Source organism: Monodon monoceros, unplaced genomic scaffold (assembly GCF_005190385.1).
Source record: "Monodon monoceros isolate NGI ecotype Baffin Bay Population unplaced genomic scaffold, NGI_Narwhal_1 Super_Scaffold_5, whole genome shotgun sequence".
Classification (NCBI taxonomy): Eukaryota; Metazoa; Chordata; class Mammalia; order Artiodactyla; family Monodontidae; genus Monodon; species Monodon monoceros.
The window spans coordinates 107,913,388-107,932,502 of record NW_021703782.1 but is presented as its reverse complement, the minus strand read 5'-3'; the positions used below and the strand labels follow the sequence as shown (position 1 = coordinate 107,932,502).

The 19,115-nt window shown below is 46.9% G+C and overlaps 1 protein-coding gene across 5 annotated transcripts in view; it reads right to left on the bottom strand.

Moving 5' to 3' along the window:
* The window catches only part of ABL1 (ABL proto-oncogene 1, non-receptor tyrosine kinase), a 134,218-nt gene that overhangs the window by 12,889 nt on the left and 102,214 nt on the right, over positions 1-19,115 (bottom strand). For 4 of the 5 annotated variants that reach the window (XM_029201797.1, XM_029201800.1, XM_029201799.1 and 1 more), the window contains exons 2-5: positions 16,494-16,667; positions 15,650-15,945; positions 8,350-8,622; positions 278-362 (exon numbers count right to left, since the gene is read on the bottom strand). In XM_029201797.1, the coding sequence (XP_029057630.1) occupies positions 278-362; positions 8,350-8,622; positions 15,650-15,945; positions 16,494-16,667 (828 nt within the window). The remainder of the gene's footprint in view (positions 1-277; positions 363-8,349; positions 8,623-15,649; positions 15,946-16,493; positions 16,668-19,115) is intronic. The other variant, XM_029201798.1, reaches the window with a different exon arrangement.

Genomic DNA, 19,115 nt, shown 5'->3' with positions numbered 1-19,115 from the left:
AATTCTTAGGTTTCAGATGCCAATTTGCATTTGACTGCTTTGGGTATCAATTTAAAGTAATAACGTTCTCCCTCGCTCGCGTGGGCACACGGACAGACACACACACGCCCCCCTCCCACACAGGCCTCCTTTTACCAAGGGCTGGATGCTGGTGGGGGACAGATGTACAAATCAGAAACCTCAATGCAGTGAGCCACCCATCTCTTCTCTAATAGCACCTGTGTCACCCCAGAGGGTTTAATTAAGAGGCCCTCTCTCCAGAGCTCCATGCACTCACCGAGTAACTGTACTAAATTGGGGTGCTTGATCTCTTTCATTACTGCGGCCTCTTTCAAGAACTCTTCCACCTCCATGGTATCCTCCTGCAGGAAAAAAAGAAGTGATGACATTATCTCAGCAAGGAAAGTGCTGAAGTGGGGAAGTACGACCTGAATGGTTAATACAGACAGGAGCTTCCACGAACGATCATCCCGGTCCACCAGTCTCAACCACGACATCGCTCTGGACAGGTTCCAAGGCGGCCCGATCATCACCCCCAACGGCACGAAGAATTTTCCACTTCGGTGCTGAGCTTTGGAACTCTCACCCTGAGCACCACGTCAAGGCTGGCTGTATATGCTGGTGACTTGCCCTGGTGGCTCTATGCAGACTATACTTGTTTCCATCACCCGTGGAGGCAAATACCACAAACTTGGTGCCACTTCCCTAAGGAACAGCTGGCTTCCAAGGCCTCCCAAAATGCAGACTATACTTGTTTCCATCACCCGTGGAGGCAAATACCACAAACTTGGTGCCACTTCCCTAAGGAACAGCTGGCTTCCAAGGCCTCCCAAAATGCTTAATATATAAAAAAAGAAAAATCACTTGAAGAATCCGAAATGTACTTGATTTAAGAGAAGAGACCTTGGGGCTTCCCTGGTGGCGCAGTGGTTGAGAGTCCGCCTGCCGATGCAGGGGACGCGGGTTCGTGCCCCGGTCCGGGAGGATCCCACGTGCCGCGGAGCGGCTGGGCCCGTGAGCCATGGCCGCTGAGCCTGCGCGTCCGGAGCCTGTGCTCCGCAGCGGGAGAGGCCACAACAGTGAGAGGCCCGCGTACCGCAAAAAAAAAAAAAAGAGAAGAGACCTTGATGACAAAAAGATGTAGAGCACTACTGAAGAACGATGCCTCAAGATACGGCAGAAAGAGAGGATGCTGAACTTCTTAAGAATGCGGTCTCATGGGGCTCTCAATGAAGCAATCAGCACTACCTGTCAGGTCAATTACTCACAGATCCTAAAGTAGTCTTCACTAGCAGCTCCCCTAACAACGGCTTCACAGGTACCATCAGTACACACCACGTTTTAGGCAAGTTCACAGTATTTAAATGCCAAGGGGAGACAAAGATATCCGCAAATGCCCAGAGCAAAGGCGATAATGTTTCTGCATTTCCTCACGTATCAGTCTGGAGTGCTGTTGTCGGCTCTGTTTTCAGGAGCCTGGCTGTGGGTTTACGTCCGGTAAACCTCTTTTTGACTTAAAGAACCCGCTGTCCTCTCAACTGACCATCAAAGCAAGAAGCAGGTGGGTGATACATGACACAGTCTGTTGCTATGAAAACCAGCAAGGGAAGCAGAACCCCACCCTCCACGTTTCAACATGGAGTCTGAGTGTGTCTGAAGAGCAGGCCTGCATGGGAGATAGGGAGAGAGCTACTTGGAAACTAGATTCCCCAAGAGAAGCTTTATCAGCTGTACTTTAAATGTGGAGCTTTATTTACACTGTACCTGCCCCTTCGGGAAACAAAGCGCTAAAGTGTCCTACTCACTGTGGCTAGTCGGTTCCTACCCTGGCACGTGGGGAAGACTTCCAGAGGACGGGTCACCCGTTACTTAGTGCTGTCTTGCTTTGGTCAAGCATGTTTACAAGCGAAGCATGACCAGTGAGGAGATGTGTCAGCCCGCTATCACTTAGCTTAGGGCTCGACGGGACTGAAACTCAGACACGGTTTATTGCTCTTTAAAAATGGTGAGCTGCTCCTAATGTCAACTGAACATCTTGGGTAGTCTCTGTGTCAAGCTGCGCAGGTGGGAAAAGAACACATCGCTGCTGCCACCTCACTGGCCGTTTACTTCTTCGGAGACCTGCCTGCCCCTGAACATGCTCAGCAGCCCACACCGTTTCTGGCGTTCAGTGCTCTGACCCACCAGGGTGACACGCCGCTACTGTCAACGGCTGGAGAGCCAAGTGCCTGCCGGAACTAGGGGATTCAATGCTGCTCACGGAAGGACCAGGGCCTTTAAGAACCTTGCTCAGCCAACAATATGTTCAAAGAGTAGCTCTCAGATGAAGCTTTCCAGATTTGAGGCACCACACAATGAGCCTCGCACAGTGAACTCATTTCCGATATAACACTGCTCTTATAGCTACTGGCTCTTCTCTACAAGAACCATGTTCTAGGTCTTGAGAGGCATGGACATGCAAAAGGAACACTGTGGCTCTCAAAGGCATCCCTCTTCTGCCTTTCTCTCTTCATTCACACACACACACACGAACCGCACACACATGATGTGTGGACAGTATAAATAATTCCCTGTTTTTTCTTTCAGGACAATCGGTGTGAACTTGTCTCCCCCTGCTGGAATCAGACCTGGTTCAATTTATAATTTAAACTACTAACAGCATCCTACATTTCTAGCTGTGTTAAACTGGAAATATCCCTGATGCTGTTCTCCCTGTTATATTCCTTTACTTTTATTATTAAAATTTCCATCATCTTTTTGAAGAGGATTCTTCCACTTACATAGTGAAATAGAAGTAATTCCGAATGATTCGGGCAAAGGCAACGCTCTGAACAAAAGCTGTGAATTTCGGTCTGGTCTGTCAAGGGGGGAGTTGGGTCAACTGCCCTCTCTTCATGAGGACTGACTGGCCTGGCCAGATGTGGACCAATGCTTTGGCTGGCACAGAGGTTAAGAGGATGTTGTGAGTTATACCGACCAAGCTCTGCTGCTGCGAAACCATGGTAAGTTGCCTACATAACAGATAACAGATTACCTGCGAACTTGTTTTCTCATCTACCAAATGGAGAGAACAGCGGTACCTGCCTCGCGCACAAAGAGTGCCAAGTGCAGTGCCCGCAACACGGTCAGCACCCACCCAGTGGGACTCACTTTTATCGTTATTAACACAGTTGATCTCTACTCCTGAGAAGGAGACTAAACATACTGCTCGTGTGGAAGACAGGCTGGTTCTTTAATTAACTCTGGCTTTTTGGTCTTTCTCAAAGACACGTTCTTCCAGACTCAACATCTCACAGGTGTTTTCTCACCAGCTTCGCCCTTTTTGCTCACTGGCCTCATCCCCAAGAGTAGGAATTCTACAGCATAAAAAAGAACACTATTTTTAAACACAGCTCAGCACCCCGCTGCCGTGGCACAGCTTTTAGAGCTCTCCATGCCTCCTCTCAGCAGGGACCCCTGGCCGCAGTGCTGGGCTCGTGTCTAAGATAGATCAGTTTCCACGTTTCCGGTTCTTACCCGATGCCAGGGGAGCAAGGTTACAAGCACAGCGAAGTGCCACCCTGCACCTATCAGCTCGACCAGGGTCCACACACTGGAGAGATGGGGGCAGTTTCCGAGCTAGACCGAGGAAGGTGGATGGTTCACAAACCAGGTGGGGGACTTGAAGCTCAAGTGAAAAGCCCACAGGAAACAATCTCACAGAAGAGCCCCCATGACTCTGGTTCCCCAGTACTGCGGCCGTATCCAGCTGCACGGCCAGAAGGGAAGCCGCTGCCCGAGCGACTGAGACATGGCAGTAGCCTGTCTCCCTAGCGCACAGCCCCCGTCCCGCCGTGAAGTGAGAGCCACCGCGTGCGACGGCCCAGTGTTCATGCTGTCCTGGAGCCCTTATTTCCTGCGGGGGAAGATAACAAACATAAAACCCAAACCAAAACATACTGTGTTGGTGAGGGTAGGGAAAACAGGCACTTCCTCCACACCAGTGGTGGAGTGCAAACTGGTTCGAGCTCTTTGATCCAGCAGTTCTACTCTGAGCTGACCTAACAGGACACTCTCCCACGTGTGCAAACAAGGAGAATCCCTGTGCACTGCCTGTAACAGCAGAGGAGTGGAAAGAAGACAAACGTCTACTGAAGGCTGGTGACATATTAAAATATATCCATACAAAAACAAGGCCACCTTACACGTACCGTCAAGGAATAACTGCCAAGACACATTAAGTAAACGACAGAGGGCACAGAGCAGCCGTGTCTATAGCACTGCCACATGGTTAAGAAAGATACGTGCATGTGGACTGTTTCTGGAAAGACACCAAAATCAAGGGTAGTTGAAACTATCTGTATATATTACCTATTGGAAAAATAGGTAAAGAATGGAGTACAGTGCTAAGTTTTAACTTTTTTCAAGTGTTAATTTCTGTTATTTTAGTAAATTTGTCAGCTAGCTTATGAGTCAATTTTAATAACACAATTAGATTAACAGTAGACCTTTCCAAATTCTATTACGTGCACAACTGTTTCAAGAAAGAAAACTGACTTACAAACTTACTGTACAGCTCACCTGAAGCTTGGGGCTTCTTGTGCTTGGCCGCTCTCTTAGGCCTTTAACAAGGAGAGCACACGCCTACGACCTGCTAAGCAGTGCCAAAATTCAAACTAGCCGGTCCCGTCAGGGCGCCTTTGTTGTAATTCCAGTTTCCCATCCATAGGGGCCAACCTAGTGCTCCCTTTTCTTCTCTTCGGGTCTTCCTTTTGCCCTGAAGGTATAGGGCCCAGTGGTGGATAAAAGTAGGGCCTCGCTCCCCCTGCTGGTTAAGGAGAGCCTGGTCCTGACCGCTGAGGGCCCGCAATGCCAACCAAGGACAAGGAGGTCCGGCACAAAGAGGGGCTCAGTGAGAACCAGCTGAACAAACAAAAGCTTGGGCTAGAGCTGCAAGGATTTCCCAAGTAGTCTTCAAGAGAGAGGCAGATCGTAGCTACAGCCTGTGAGGGAAGTGAACGGGGGTGGGGGGGGAGTGATTTTTAAAATGCGTAACTGTGGTTTATGCATATTTTTCATGGTATGTGAGAAATCAGAACCAGAGGAACAATTTAAAAAAAGACCTGGGCTTTGGAGCGGGATGCCTGGGTTCAAATCCTGGCTCTGTCACTGCTGCCATGGAACTAACGCTAGGTCGGTTACTGAACCTCTCTCTGCTTCAGTTTTCTCAGCCTTAAATGGTGGTAACATCAGTAGCCTTCTCTTAAGGTGGCTGGAAGGATTAAATGAGATGCTCTATGTAAAGCCTAAAGCACTCAGACTCAGGCACGCAGTAAGAATCAATAAATATTAGCCATCACTGCTATTTGGAACCCACTCAAACTCTCAATGTCTGTAGTGGAGATGAACGCCCCAAATGTTGATACTAATCTTATTTGCCAAGTGGGAAACACACTGTACAGATGTTTTTTGTGCAGGGTGGGGTGGAAGGAGGGATAATTTATTTAGCAGTTGCTCAGTACCTTATTTTGGGTTAATATACCTCTAGAAAATGACACAGTCCCTTGGGACTTCCCTGGTGGCACACTGGTTAAGAATCCACCTGCCAATGCAGGGGACACGGGTTCGAGCCCTGCTCCGGGAAGATCCCACATGCTGCGGAGCAACTAAGCCCGTGCGCCACAACTACTGAGCCTGCGCTCTAGAGTCCGCGAGTCACAACTAGTGAGCCCGTGTGCCTAGAGCCCGTGCTCCATGGCAAGAGAAGCCACCGCAATGAGAAGCCCGCGCACCGCAACGAAGAGTAGCCCTCGCTTGCTGCAACTAGAGAAAGCCTGCGCGCAGCAATGAAGACCCAACACAGACAAAAATAAATAAATTAAAAAAAAAAAAATAGAACCACGTTCACAAGTTAAAAAAAAAAAGAAAGAAAATGACACATTCCCTTTTCCCTAATTAGCTACCACTTGGAGTGACTATTCACAGAAATCGATGCTACTATATTCTGTAATTTTTTTAATGAACTATGGGATCACAAGTTAATAAGGCTCTTAGGAAAAATAATTAAACGTATAATAAAAAGCTTAATAACACATCATTAGAGAAGTATGTTCTAGAAGGCACCCACTTCCAGATACTTCTGATGTACTGGTGTAAAAAAAAACCACCGCCGAGCTCCGGGGGTCCCTTCTCTAGAATCACCTTCTTCAGTTGTTTGCAAAGTCACGGCCCAGCATCAGCTGCCCGGCTCCGGACGCGCAGGCTCAGCGGCCATGGCTCACGGGCCCAGCCGCTCCGCAGCACGGGGGATCCTCCCGGACCGGGGCACGAACCCGCGTCCCCTGCATCGGCAGGCGGACTCCCAACCACTGCGCCACCAGGGAAGCCCTCTACCTCTTTTTAAAGTTTTCCAACAAGCCTTTCCTGGACTGCTATCTACTGTATTTTGTGCTTTTACTCTTGTTTTGTTTCTGCAAACCCTGGCAAACATGTGGGTAGCGCCTGCGCCTTTAACAGTTCTGCAAGCTGGTCAAGGCCCAGTCTCCCTGGGCCTGGTCTTCGGCCGTGTGCCGCCCTGGGACACTGGAGCGCATGCCTCCCCGTGCCCTGGCCTGGGCTCTGGGAAGTGGGGCAATGGCTGTTCAGCTCATTCGAGGGCTCGCCAACATAGGTGTCCCCGAGTACAGCGAATCCGACCACCTTATTCCTGTGCGTCAAACCCTTTAACACGCCCCACTGCCTCCGGGACAGCATCCCAGCTCCTTAGCCGGGTTCAAGGCCTCTGTGACTCGGCGAGCCCTCTCTGCCCTCTACTTTCCTCTCCTGGCCCCATTCCCTTGGCCAACTCCTGCTCGCCCTGCTCACAACTCCCGTTCTGCTTTCTCCCTGCTGAGCAGAGCTCACCCGTCCTTCCTCTCGTCCCCATGTGGTGCCACAGCTCTGAGCTCGTGCCTCTAACACAGCCCTTGTCACACCACACCGCAATTATTGTCATACTTGCCTATTTCTCCTACTAACTAGACTACTACCAACCAGATGATTCTAACCACCTAGACTAGCCTGAGGTGAAGAACTCTGTCCAATTTGTTTCCAAAATCCCAGTGTTAAGCTCAGGGTCTGGCAAATAAAAGTGAGGAGCTTGATAAATACTTATTAAGTTGAAGAAAATCCTATCTGGAAAATATCCAGGGGTCCTTGAAATACCCATGCCACCACCATTCCCCACCCCCCTCCCCAAGCGTCCAAGCTAAGGGGACACAGTCAACATGAAGGGCAAGAAGCCACCTTTGGTTTCTGGGACTAAAGAATGCAATCTTTTCTCTAAAGTGTCACTTCCTATCAACCAGAGATCACAATTTCCATTTTATGGTGCCTCTGAGTGAGGGCAGCAGGGAAATGACCAAGTCCCGAAAAGGAGGGCTTTCTGGCTGCGTGCACCTGACCGACCTTCAAGAAGCACGCACACACTCAGGTTCATTTTTCCCAGTGGTGGGTGTTTCAGTTCTGCTTCTTTGTTAACAGCTGCAAAACGGGGCTCCCTCTCTCAATTTCTGTGCACAGGTCAACATAATGGGAGTTCATTTAAAGCAAGCGAAAGCCACACAGGGCAACACTAGGGGACACTCTCACCACAGCTAACAACACGGCTCACAGTTTGAAGGAGGCGAGGCCTGCAAATTGAACTTCCTTCCCTTGGCTCGCCAACAACCGCTAGAGACTACAAACGCCAGGCGTCAGTTGAGAGTGGAAGTCGCAGTGAACGACAGCGGGCAGGCAGTATCCGAGGCCCTGCGAAGCTCCCATGTCTCCTTGGTGCCTTCCTAGAGGAGGCAGCCCACACCTGTGCTTCCAGAAGTTTGGACATACGATGTGGGGAATGGGAACGTGCTAGAAACACCCAATGCACTTGCCTCTCAAATCCACCAACAAAAATCCACGGAAGAGTCAAACGCATTTTGGTTACATCTCCTACAACTCAGAGAACCGCCCCCCGCCGGCCTTCTCTTAACTCAGTAAGAAGCGATCCAAATGCCAAACAAAACAGCACAGAACCCCACGGCTTTAAAACACCCTTGCCACAGAATGAAAAACTCCTCCAAATGACTAACCTTTTTACACCAAAAAACCCACAGCCCTTCTCAGCTCTCGGCATATGCGGAAACACACTGAGAATAAGAGGATGAGTCAACCCATACACAGAAACACAGCCGGCTCGAGCTGAAGAGTGAGGCCCCGGGCTGCGTGCACAGGCAGGCGTCGCTGCGCCCCAGCGGGCAACAGGCCTCCCTGAACTAAGGTGGTGCGCCACCTTGAGGCGCTGTGAGCAGCGAGGCTCTCACTGGACGGACAGCTGGGCGGTCCCGGGCTTACCTTCAGGGTCTTCACGGCCACCGTCAGGCTGTACTTCTTCCACACGCCTTCGTACACCTCCCCGTACTGGCCTCCGCCCAGCTTGTGTTTCATGGTGATGTCCGTGCGCTCCATCTCCCACTTGTCGTAGTTCGGGGACACGCCGTAGACGGTGGGCTTGTTGCGTTTGGGGGCCGGATAGTGGAGAGTGGTGATGAGCCCGTCGGCCACCGTTGAGTGGTGATGAACCAGCTCGGCCAAAGTGTTGAAGCGGCTCTCCGAGGAGACGTAGAGCTGAGGGGACAGGGACGACCTTCAGCCACAGAGCGACACACACGCCAACAACTCCGGAGGCCAGCTTCGCTGAGCCTTAATTTAATGCACAGCAGAACCTCAGATAAACGACTCTCCACACAGGGCCGAGTGTTCAGAAAACCACTTATGTTGTGTTCCTCCATGACCTCCTCCACCGGCCTAATATTCACATGTCTGGTTCTCTGTAACCATTCTGAGCCCAGCGTAAATTTCCATGACGTAGCCCCTGACCAGCCAATGTACAGTCATCACCCAGCACCAGTTAGTCATCATATCACCTGTCTTACTTCTCTGCGTTGCACTTACCACTAGCTGACAACTCCTTGTTTATCTGCCTGATCACTGTCTGTCTCCAGCTACTAGAATGTCAGCTTCATGAGAACAGAGCCCTAAGCTGTCTGCTTTTATCCTGTATCCCCAATGTCCAGAACAAGAAATGAGCACATAACAGGTACTCAGTAAATGCTGTTGATTAAATTAATAAAGAGTAGAACTTAATAAGCATTTGCTGACTGGAAAAGAAAGTAATTTTTAATTATTATTACCTAAAACCTATAATTATATCATTATCTAGAACTAAACAGTGATCAGAGATGAAAATCACTATAAAACATAAATCTCCTTCTCATTCCTGCTCCCTCGATTTGGGCTGAGTACGAAGCATCAGAGGGCAAGACTTGCAAATCCCAGCAGTATGCCCACGTGAGATGCCCCGCCAGCGCTCTCCCAGAACAGGGTGGGGACTGAGAGAGCCGCACAGAGGCCGTACAGCCTCGTCCGGCACAGGGAAGTCAGGAGAAGGGATATGAGACACAAGTGCACGTGAGTCTCTAACTGAGACCTACAGCGGGTGAGAGCCCGTGCAGGGAGCCCCTCCCTGGGTCATTTGCGTCTGGGCGCTGCGAAGGGGAGGAAAGCAAAGGTGCAGGCCGGCAGAGAGCAACAATGTGGATGGTGACGGCTATCTTTCTTCTCCTCTCCTTTTTGTTTGGTTCGGTGATGTAGTGAGGGGATACTTCCTTACCAAAACCAATTCACATTAAAATTCACATAGAACATCTGGACTCCACGCACACAACTGAATCTGCTGGCTCACTAAGGGCAGCCCATGATCGCTGAAGGTGAAAAGGATACTAAGAATCACGACTAGGTGTTCACTTAAGACGTGCCCAAACTGCAAAGACACGGGAAGGAGGAAACAGATTTGGGACAGTGGTGATGCCTGAGGCCAGAGGGACAAAAAGGGACAGGATCAGTCAGCTGTAGCTGTAATATCTTTTACTACTTAAAAAAAAGAAACAGGAAGAAAAAGCCTGAAACACATATGGCGGGGCCAAGGCCTGGGCTGTTGGCGATGGCAGGCTCCATTACCTTCTGCATGTTTGCAATGTGAGATAATAAAAATACTTCAGAAGAAGGAAATAACAACAAATATACAATCTGAACCGTCTGTAATTCTCAAGAGGGTAAACAGGAGTCTTTAACAGGAGATTTTATTTTTCCTTTTTTGCTTGGGGAGATGACAGACAAATTTTTAAAAATCATGCAAGTCAATGGCAAACTCTGGCTTAGAGATTTATAATTTACAATCTTTCTGTAGCAATCCTACTAAAATAAAATTCTGAGCAACCCAAGAACTGTCCAGAAAGGTTCTGCAGCCCTGGGGACCTCGTCCCTCTGGAAGACGGTGCCTCTGAACAACGGCAGGACCTTTCAGGGTGAGGAGGCAGCCCGCGAGGAGGCCCTACTTTTAGACCTCGGGGCACCGAGGAGAGACCTCTAAGTGAACCACTCTAGGGAGAGGCCATGAGCCTCACTCAGGCCCCTGAACGTGCCAGGGGCTGGGTCGGGGTGGGGGGCAGAGGCGGGCACCGCTGAGCCTGCCCTTAGCTTAAGGCCCGCACGTGGACAACACGGCACTCTCCTCGGTGTTAGTCACCAAGGCACGTGCAATTCACAAAGATGATGGAGTGGGGGATGCAGGGAGAGTTCCAAATCCTCGCCCCTCTCTGGAGAAGTCAGCTGTCCAACTGCTTCACTACAGGCTGCAAATGCTCCAAGCCCTCTTCTCTCTGGCTACTCAGCTGGTGGGCACTTTTCCTACTAAGGAGGGACGAGAGGAGAGAAAACCCACTCCAAGAAGGCACCCACTGGAGCCACAGCACCCCTCCGCCTTGGAAATCACTGGCACAGTACACGCAAAAGAGCCTGTTTCACTTGCTGGGCTCCAGGGGCAGGTCGCCTGGGAGCAAGGCTCATTACCTATTTCTCCCTGTCAGCCTGAAAGGAGCACTCCCCAGCCCCAAGATTAAGTTCACTCAACCGCCCAGAATGCTAATGGCTCCCCGAAGCCCTAGTTTATGCAGAATTTGTTCTTGGTCTCAGCTGATTCCCTCTCAGGCTCCTTTATTAGAGGTTTCAGAGTTATGGGAGGTTTCACTGAATGGGCAAACTTCATCTTTTTCAATAATTAAATTTACAGACCCCCAAACTTAGTTCATTTTTCAACATAAAATACCAACATACCAACACATTAAATATTGAAACTCCCTTAAATGTACGGCGCAGCCATCTTCTAACAGTCAAGTCTGGTGGCTTCCTTCTGATTAGTGCTAGTTTGGGGCAGCATTTTGCTAGCGAACTGGGTAATCTTCATCAGGAATTCATGGCATGTTCACAGAAGAAAGTGAAATTAGTGTTATGAATGGCATGTCATTATGCTATGCACCCAGTTACATAAACACTCTGGGTGCTCAGCCAGGGTGTGCCTCTTCCTAATCACGCAGGGACCCGAAAGATAGGACTTGTCAAAGAAACTCACCAGAAACAGCTTTCCCCCTGACAGCCAGACTCACAGGCTTATCGGACGTGTGCAACCTTTGGCTGCCTCAGACCCTGGAGTCCCACCTGGGACGTAGTATGTACAGGCTGCAAGGCCAGGAAGTGACCCCCACCCCCCCACCCAACCTCCAAGCTACTCAAATACCAGCAGGAAGGCAGTGTTTAATAATGAAGCAGTACTTAATAATAATGCTCCCGGTCTCCTCAACAAGGGAAGATCAGCTACGGTTTAGCAGGCTTTTCACCAGATGCCTGCACCTGCTGACCAGTGTCCTGCCACCTCTGCTAAAGCTGATGCCCGAATTCCACTCCTGTCAACTCAAACCTGTCACTTTAGGAGGCCATGAAAATCAACGTCAACTCTTGGAGAAAAGGAAGGACAGGAAAGACTCTATCAAGGGCTATAATCGTGGGGCTTGGTGGCAGCATCCCACCCAGGTACATAAGATGCAGGCACAAATAACCACAACAAGTGAAGAACGACCGGGGGTGGGTGGTGGAGGAGGAAAATCAGTCTTTAATTCAACTACATTGGCAGAGGATTCCAAACTTTAAGAAAGCAGTAAGAATGAAAACCAAATCCCAGGGTATCTGAGGGCTGCTAAGACTCTCGGGACGCCTAGGAAACAGCAATGGCTCAGTTTGGTATGGTGCTTTCAAGAGTCTAGCCTGAAACTCCCAGAGTCCTAGGCTCTGGGCCCTGAGCCGGTGGCCCCAGGCTGACTGACCAACTGACAATGGCTGCTGAAAGCTCAGGAACATGGGAGGGAGGTCAAGCAGAGCCAAGAGGGTGGAGGCAGAAAGAAATCCTTTGGGGCCTTAGAGAAGAATCTTCTAAATTCAGTTGTTTTCTAAAGATTAGCTAATTTGAAAATAAGAATTAAAACTTATTCAACCCCAGCCTATTCCTCCCACCAAACTTTAAATTTTCCCTTTCGAAATCCAAAAAGGATTGCATCAAAGCTCTGCTATGTGAGCAGCTTTTTTTCAACGCCAGGCCACACTGTCCCATGCGTCGTTGTAATACCCCCCCTTCCCGATTCTGACACTGTTCCACTCATTCCAGGAATATAATCCCACCCAACAGAGCCCCCTCGAGTGTGGCCTGATGACCCCGTGGGTTGAGAAGTCTCCAGGTGCTCGGACAGCTGAAGGGAGAGTCTTTGCCGGGGAGGGAAGGAGGAGGGCAAGATGCCCAGGTCACTTTGATGAGTAGCGGATACAGCCTGATCAAATGGGTTCCTTGTGCCCTACCTGGAATGAAGGGAACCACCTGGCACACATGAGATTTTAGACAGAGGGCTCAGCTTCCTCGTCAGATGACTCTCAAATTCTGCAGATCATGTATCCACGTAGGCTTTGCTCTCCCCCTTTTAACCATATTTTAGACCAACCCCCAGCTAATGAGTTGTCAGACTAGATCATGCCTGCCTGCATCCGTTCCAAGGACGCTGATTAAACAGCTCCAGGGAAAAGGAACCATTATCCTGTTCAGGACAAACCTCAACTGATTACCGTGGTGCAGCGGGGCTCGCCCTGGATAAACGGCACAGATGGGAAGCAAGCTGTCAGCTCCAAGAAATCACCTCCCTCATGGGCGGCGCACTCTGGTGTTCTAATTCACTAAAAAGGCACCCTTGTGGTCTGAAGCCAAGGTTTCAAAGGGCCCAGCACCCTGGAATACATCCCCCAGAACGGAGGACCTAGTTCCACATCGGGGACGAGAACAGTGACGTGAAAAGCACATTGATGATGCCGACCTCTGGTCACACATCGAAGGCAGACTATGCTGTCCGTCCTACAGACTACAGTGCTGGTATAAAGACATGTGCAATGACGAAAAGGATCAGATATTGGCAATAAGGACTCTAGCCAGGAGACTTTGAGACATGTGGAAAAAACAACAGATAAGAACACTGAAGAAAGAAACGTATTGTGCATTTGTATGGTACAAATGAATGTGCGAGGAGAGCCATGAAAATGCTAGCAAGATTAAGAAATGGGAACTAGGGACTTCCCAGTCCCCAGGAGTTCCCACTACTTCCCAGTAGTTAGGACTCTGCGCTTCCACTGCAGGGGGCGTGAGTTCGATCCCTGGTCATTGGGGGGTGGGGGGGGCTAGGATCCTGCATGCCCCCCCCGCATGGCACGGCCCAAAAAAAAAAAAAAAAAAAAAAAAAAAAAGGAACTAAACTAGCCCTACCAGATATTAAAACATATTATAAAGCCATAACAATTAAAAGTGTGATTCTGGCATATGAACAGACAGACCAATGGAAGAGAGCAGACCTAAATACATATGCAAATTTGGTATACCTCAAATACACAGGAAAGGATGAGTTTAGTAAATGGCATAGGAAGCACAGGGATATTAAACATAATGAGATACCATCTTTACCAGTCAGTGACAGGGATGTTTTTACAAGTCTGAGAATATACTGCTGATGAGGGGAAGGGGAAACACGCACTCTCACAGCATTGCTGGTGAGAAAACACATCTGTACAATTTCTAAAGAAAGTAATCTGGCAATATCTACACAAGCTTTAAATACACATAAACTCCAATCAGTTCTAGCAACTTACCTTGCATATGCTTGGACTGGACACAAAGAAGTATGTGCAGTGTATTTTCAAAATGCCAGTCGTGACCCACTAGTGGGTCTATGAAATAAACTCAGTGCATCGTGACCAGGAGTTTCAAAAAAAATGAAACAGAACAGAATGGTATATAAAGTATCAGAATGCATTACGTACAGTAAGAGTAAGTAGGGTTTCATGAACCTTCTGTTCCTAGTGTGTGTACTGGGTGGTGATGTAAAACTTTTTTTTTTTACAGTGGGCTATTTTTTTTTAAAGGTTTGAAATCCACTTTACAACAGCATTATTTATAACAGCAAAAGATTGGAAACAGCCTAAAAGTCGGCCAGCAGGGGACTGTTTGAATAAATGATGGTCCATCCATGCTAGGCAGTCATTAATAAGAATGAGGCAGCTCTGAATGTGCTGCCATAAAACAATCTCCAAAATATATTATCAGGTGGGAAAAGCAAGATGCAGAACAGTGTAGATTATGCATCATTTGTGTTTTTTTTTAAAAATATAAACATATATATACTGGGGAACTCTGCAAGAAACTGGTCCCAGTGGTTGCCTCTGGGCAGGGGAACTGAATTAGGAGACAGAATTATGTTTCACGGCAATTCATTTTTTTTTGTTTAAACCATGTGCATGCATTACATATTATTAAAAAAATACATACACCATCTGGGCCCATCCCGACAATCCACCTACCTACACCCTCAACGACAGCATGGTGCAGTGGAGCAGACAGTGGAATCTGAGCCTAGTTCCCATCAATTACACACTATGTGATCTTCAGCAAGAAATTTTATCCCTCTAAGCCTTCATTTCTTTAATGCAAAAATGCAGCTGAAAGCAGTATCTGCCCTGAGGACTAACGTGAGGTTTAAAAGAAATGAAGACTGAAAAATGCCCCAGCAAACAGTAGGAACTCAGTAAATGTTAATTTCTCCCTTCCCTTCACGGACTCTTAATGACTGTTTATATGATGACCACAAAACCATATATATCAACGCCTTTACAAAACTACAGTTCGGGTTTGGAAATATACGGGTATGACGTGATCCCATTTTTGTTTAAAAACTGTGTGTATATATGTATTATACACACACACACACACACACACACACACACACAAATGTGATTTTATCTATAGAAAGAAAGCCACGTACCAGACTTGTTTTGGGGAGGTGCTATTAAGGTGGTCTTTCACTTTAAAAATAACCATCTATTGTGTGAATTTTCCTCACTTAGGATAAATTACTTTCATAATAAGAGATTTTTTTTAAAAAGGAAGAGTCTTAGTGTAAGAAATACGTCCAAAACCCAGCAGACGATCCACTTATCTTATGAACCTGCTGATAACCAAACTCCAGCAGGACAATTAGAGAACCACATCAGCCTGTGGACTTGTAACGTCACATGATCGGTCCTCAACGGAGGGTCTTTAACAAGGCTAGTGGGATGATGCCTGCTCTTTCAAACATCTTCTTGGTTGAGCTTTGTTGCAAAACCTTATCAACCTAGCGGCAGGACCTCTTGTCCCCACCCTGGCCCATCGGCTCCCCTGCCTGGGGCCCCCTACCTTGCCATCAGAAGCAGTGTTGATCCTGTAGTGGTACACCCTCCCTTCGTATCTCAGTGAGATGGACCTCTGCCCAGGACTGCTCTCGCTCTCCCGAACCAAGAAGCTGCCATTGATCCCACTGCTCAGCAAGTACTCAGCGGCGTTGCGGGACACGGGCCCATGGTACCAGGAATGTTTCTCCAGACTGTTGACTGGCGTGATGTAGTTGCTTGGGACCCACCCTTGGCCATTTTTAGTTTGGGCTTCACACCATTCCCCATTGTGATTGTAGCCTAAGACCCGGAGCTTTTCACCTTAGAAGAAAAGAACCAAATCAGACATATCAGTTTTAGAAGCTAATTCGTTCATTCTCATATACTCTTCTATGATTACTAAAGATCTCCAAATTCCTAAATACCTATTGCATTTTAACAAGTCCACATAAATATATGTATTTACAAGCGTATGAGTATGAAGCTTCCTGTTTATATTGAATATGCAGATAAATATATAGCCTCAGTTTTTATAAATCTATTACTCAAGTGCTTTGTTTCTAATATAAGGAAGCTTTTAGTGGAAAGATACTTTTTCTTAAAAAAAAAAAAAGAAGTGTTTTCAGTGTTTGGTCCAGATGTCTTTTTCAATATAAAATAGGGAAAGCTCTGTTTTTGCCAAGAACTATGCAGGAACTCTTCTCCTTAAGGAAAAGTGACGCTTGTAAGGATGCCGTTAGTTTTTCGGGTCTCTCTGCATTCCAAACTAAAGCTGCTCTTTCCGCCAGCAAAGGGGCAGCCAGTCCGGCTCCGGCTTCCCCGGATTTCTGTCTCTTGCAACCATCACCAGCTGCCCACAGATCTTTTACCTTTAGTTATGCTTAAAGTGTTATCCCCACTGGCCACAAAATCATACAGTGCAACGAAAAGGTTGGGGTCATTTTCGCTGGGACCAGCGAGAAGGTTTTCCTTAGAGTTCCAACGAGCTGCTTCGCTCAGACCTTGGGGCTCGAAGTCAGATGCTACTGGCCTCTGAAGGGCTTCTGGAAGAGAAAGAGAGAAACAGAAGAAAGAAACAGGGAAGAAAGTTTTATTCTCAGGAGCAAAAAAAGTCTGTGTATCCAACATTATATATATTCTTAATTTATTCCATTTCTTAACATCTGCACGTATTAGCTATTAATCAGAAAGGTGATTTAAAAAATGGACTCTTCCTTTCCCAAATCTTGTGAAAAACCCTAAATATTTGCATTCCAGAGTGGTAACTACCGTTCCCAAATGGTTTAAACTTTTTAAGTTCACTAATTCAAAAAATTCGACTAGAAACAGAGACAGTCCATCCTCACACGTCTTTGCCGTTGCTTATGTTATAACATGGAGCAAAAGTTTCTTGCTTTAAAACATTTTTAAATGTAGGAAAGTTAATAAACGTACATAATTTAAAAGTCAAATAGTGCCGAAGAGCTTATAATGAAGGACAAACAGTTTCCATCCCACTCCCCTCTACACCCAGAGGCAACAGCTGTTTTCTTGGTGAACACCTCCATCTCTCTGAACAGAAGCTGTATCATTATAATCGCTGTTCCCTCTCCCCCCCATCTCTCCTGCACCAGCCTCTACTGGTCACCTTTGCATTTTCCGTAACAGACTTACGCTTTTATTTCTTTTTCTTCCTGCTAGAGGCCGTCTCTCTCAACTATTTACCTCACAAGATAAGGATATTAACATCCTACCCTTCCTTCCAGCTTTCCCCCCTCTACACTCAAAGTATGGCCTTCTTTACATTTCCTTCCACTTTGTGTAAAAGAAATTCTGTTCTTCTATTCTTTAATAAAGTCTTTCATTTTTGTCTATAGGTAGATTCTAAAAGTTGAAAACCAATCAACATCTTTTACGTTAGGAATGTGTGACTATTACTCACTGCAGGGTTAAACACAGTTCAATATTTTTTCCTGAAGGTTTTTCTTGTCGTTCTTTTTTTTTTTGAACTATGTTCAAACTCTCCATGGGTCCTTTCACGCCAGCAAATCTACTCCAAGTAGATCTTAACAGTTATAGAATATTATGGCTAAGAGATCAAACTTTTAAAAAGGGGGAAAGGGGAAAATTCTAATTTGAGAAGAATGGAAAGGCCTACCATCTGTTTACACCAAACATAAATGGCAACAGAACAAAATTGTTTTAAATTTCCCTTTTTATGGATTTAGAGGACCCCCAAACATCTTTTCTTGGGCAGTAACACCCAGCTCAGGGATGGGCGTGATTCTGCAGCACTCCCTTCAAAAAAGACACTGGAGGTACCTGATACATCTGAGAGACTAGCCTAACTTCCAGGAACACAACTGGAGAACTTTCAGAAACAAGCATTCTTTAAACTATCTCTTTGGAATAAACCAATAGAACATAAATAAGAAGGCCTCTCAATTCTAGCTTTTGTACTACGGACTATAGTGAACCTTCAGGAATTGTTTTTCTAAAAGAGAAAATCCCCAATTACGTCACTACTGTGCTTGGTAATTTCGTTTTATGAATCTTGAGGGCAAAGATAATTTCAAGGAAGAGCGTCTTGTAACACTACCATTTCCTAGAATGTGCAAAAGGCTTAGTGATGCGTTAGGCCCTGTTCTCTGAGTACTTACTTACAGCAGCTCTAAAAGTGTATCTAGTGCCATCGTGATCACAGACTGACCGATTAACCAAAAAAACCTGGTCAAAGCAGGGAATTTTTGAAAATTAAAATCTGTGATCCCCTAACCCCACCTGAATGTACACTGATTTGCTAGTCTTGACAACAGGGCCAAGGACTGTCCTTTTGAGTGTGGGTATGTGTTTACAGTTGGATGTTGTCTTACCATCCTACCTATAATGCATCATCTCACTTCAGCTTCCTACAGGTGGAAGAAGAAGCTGGAGCCATTCGATATGTCATCCCAGTACAATCCCTTCCAATGTTTATAGGTGTGTCACTCACACCTAGTCCTGTAGCAATTTTTAAAAAGTTACCTGCATTTACAGAGGCTATCTAAAACATTCACTTAAATTTTCATAGAGACAAATCTCTGTTCACATTTGGATTTCACTGGTTTCATATTAACCAAGTAATTAAAGCAACAAGTGTATCTGAAATAAAGAGGTGTAGAAAGAAACACAAGTGGCTCTGGGTGTGGCTGTGACTCAGGTGGTGGGAGCAACGTGTGGTAGTGGAGCGGCTGCCCTACCCCATGGGCACCAGAGAGGCATGTGTTATGAAGGAAGCCGAGCCGCTGGTCGCTTCAGCAAGTCAGTTCGGTGAAAGCAAGTCAAAAGAGCTTCTACTGTCGTTACGTCGATATTAAGTAAAATTATTAGGCAAAGGATTCTTTTTTTTTTTTTCTTTACTCTTTATTTTTTTTAACATCTTTACTGGAGCATAATTGCTTTACAATGGTGTGTTAGTTTCTGCTTTATAACAAAGTGAATCAGTTATACATATGTTCCCATATCTCTTCCCT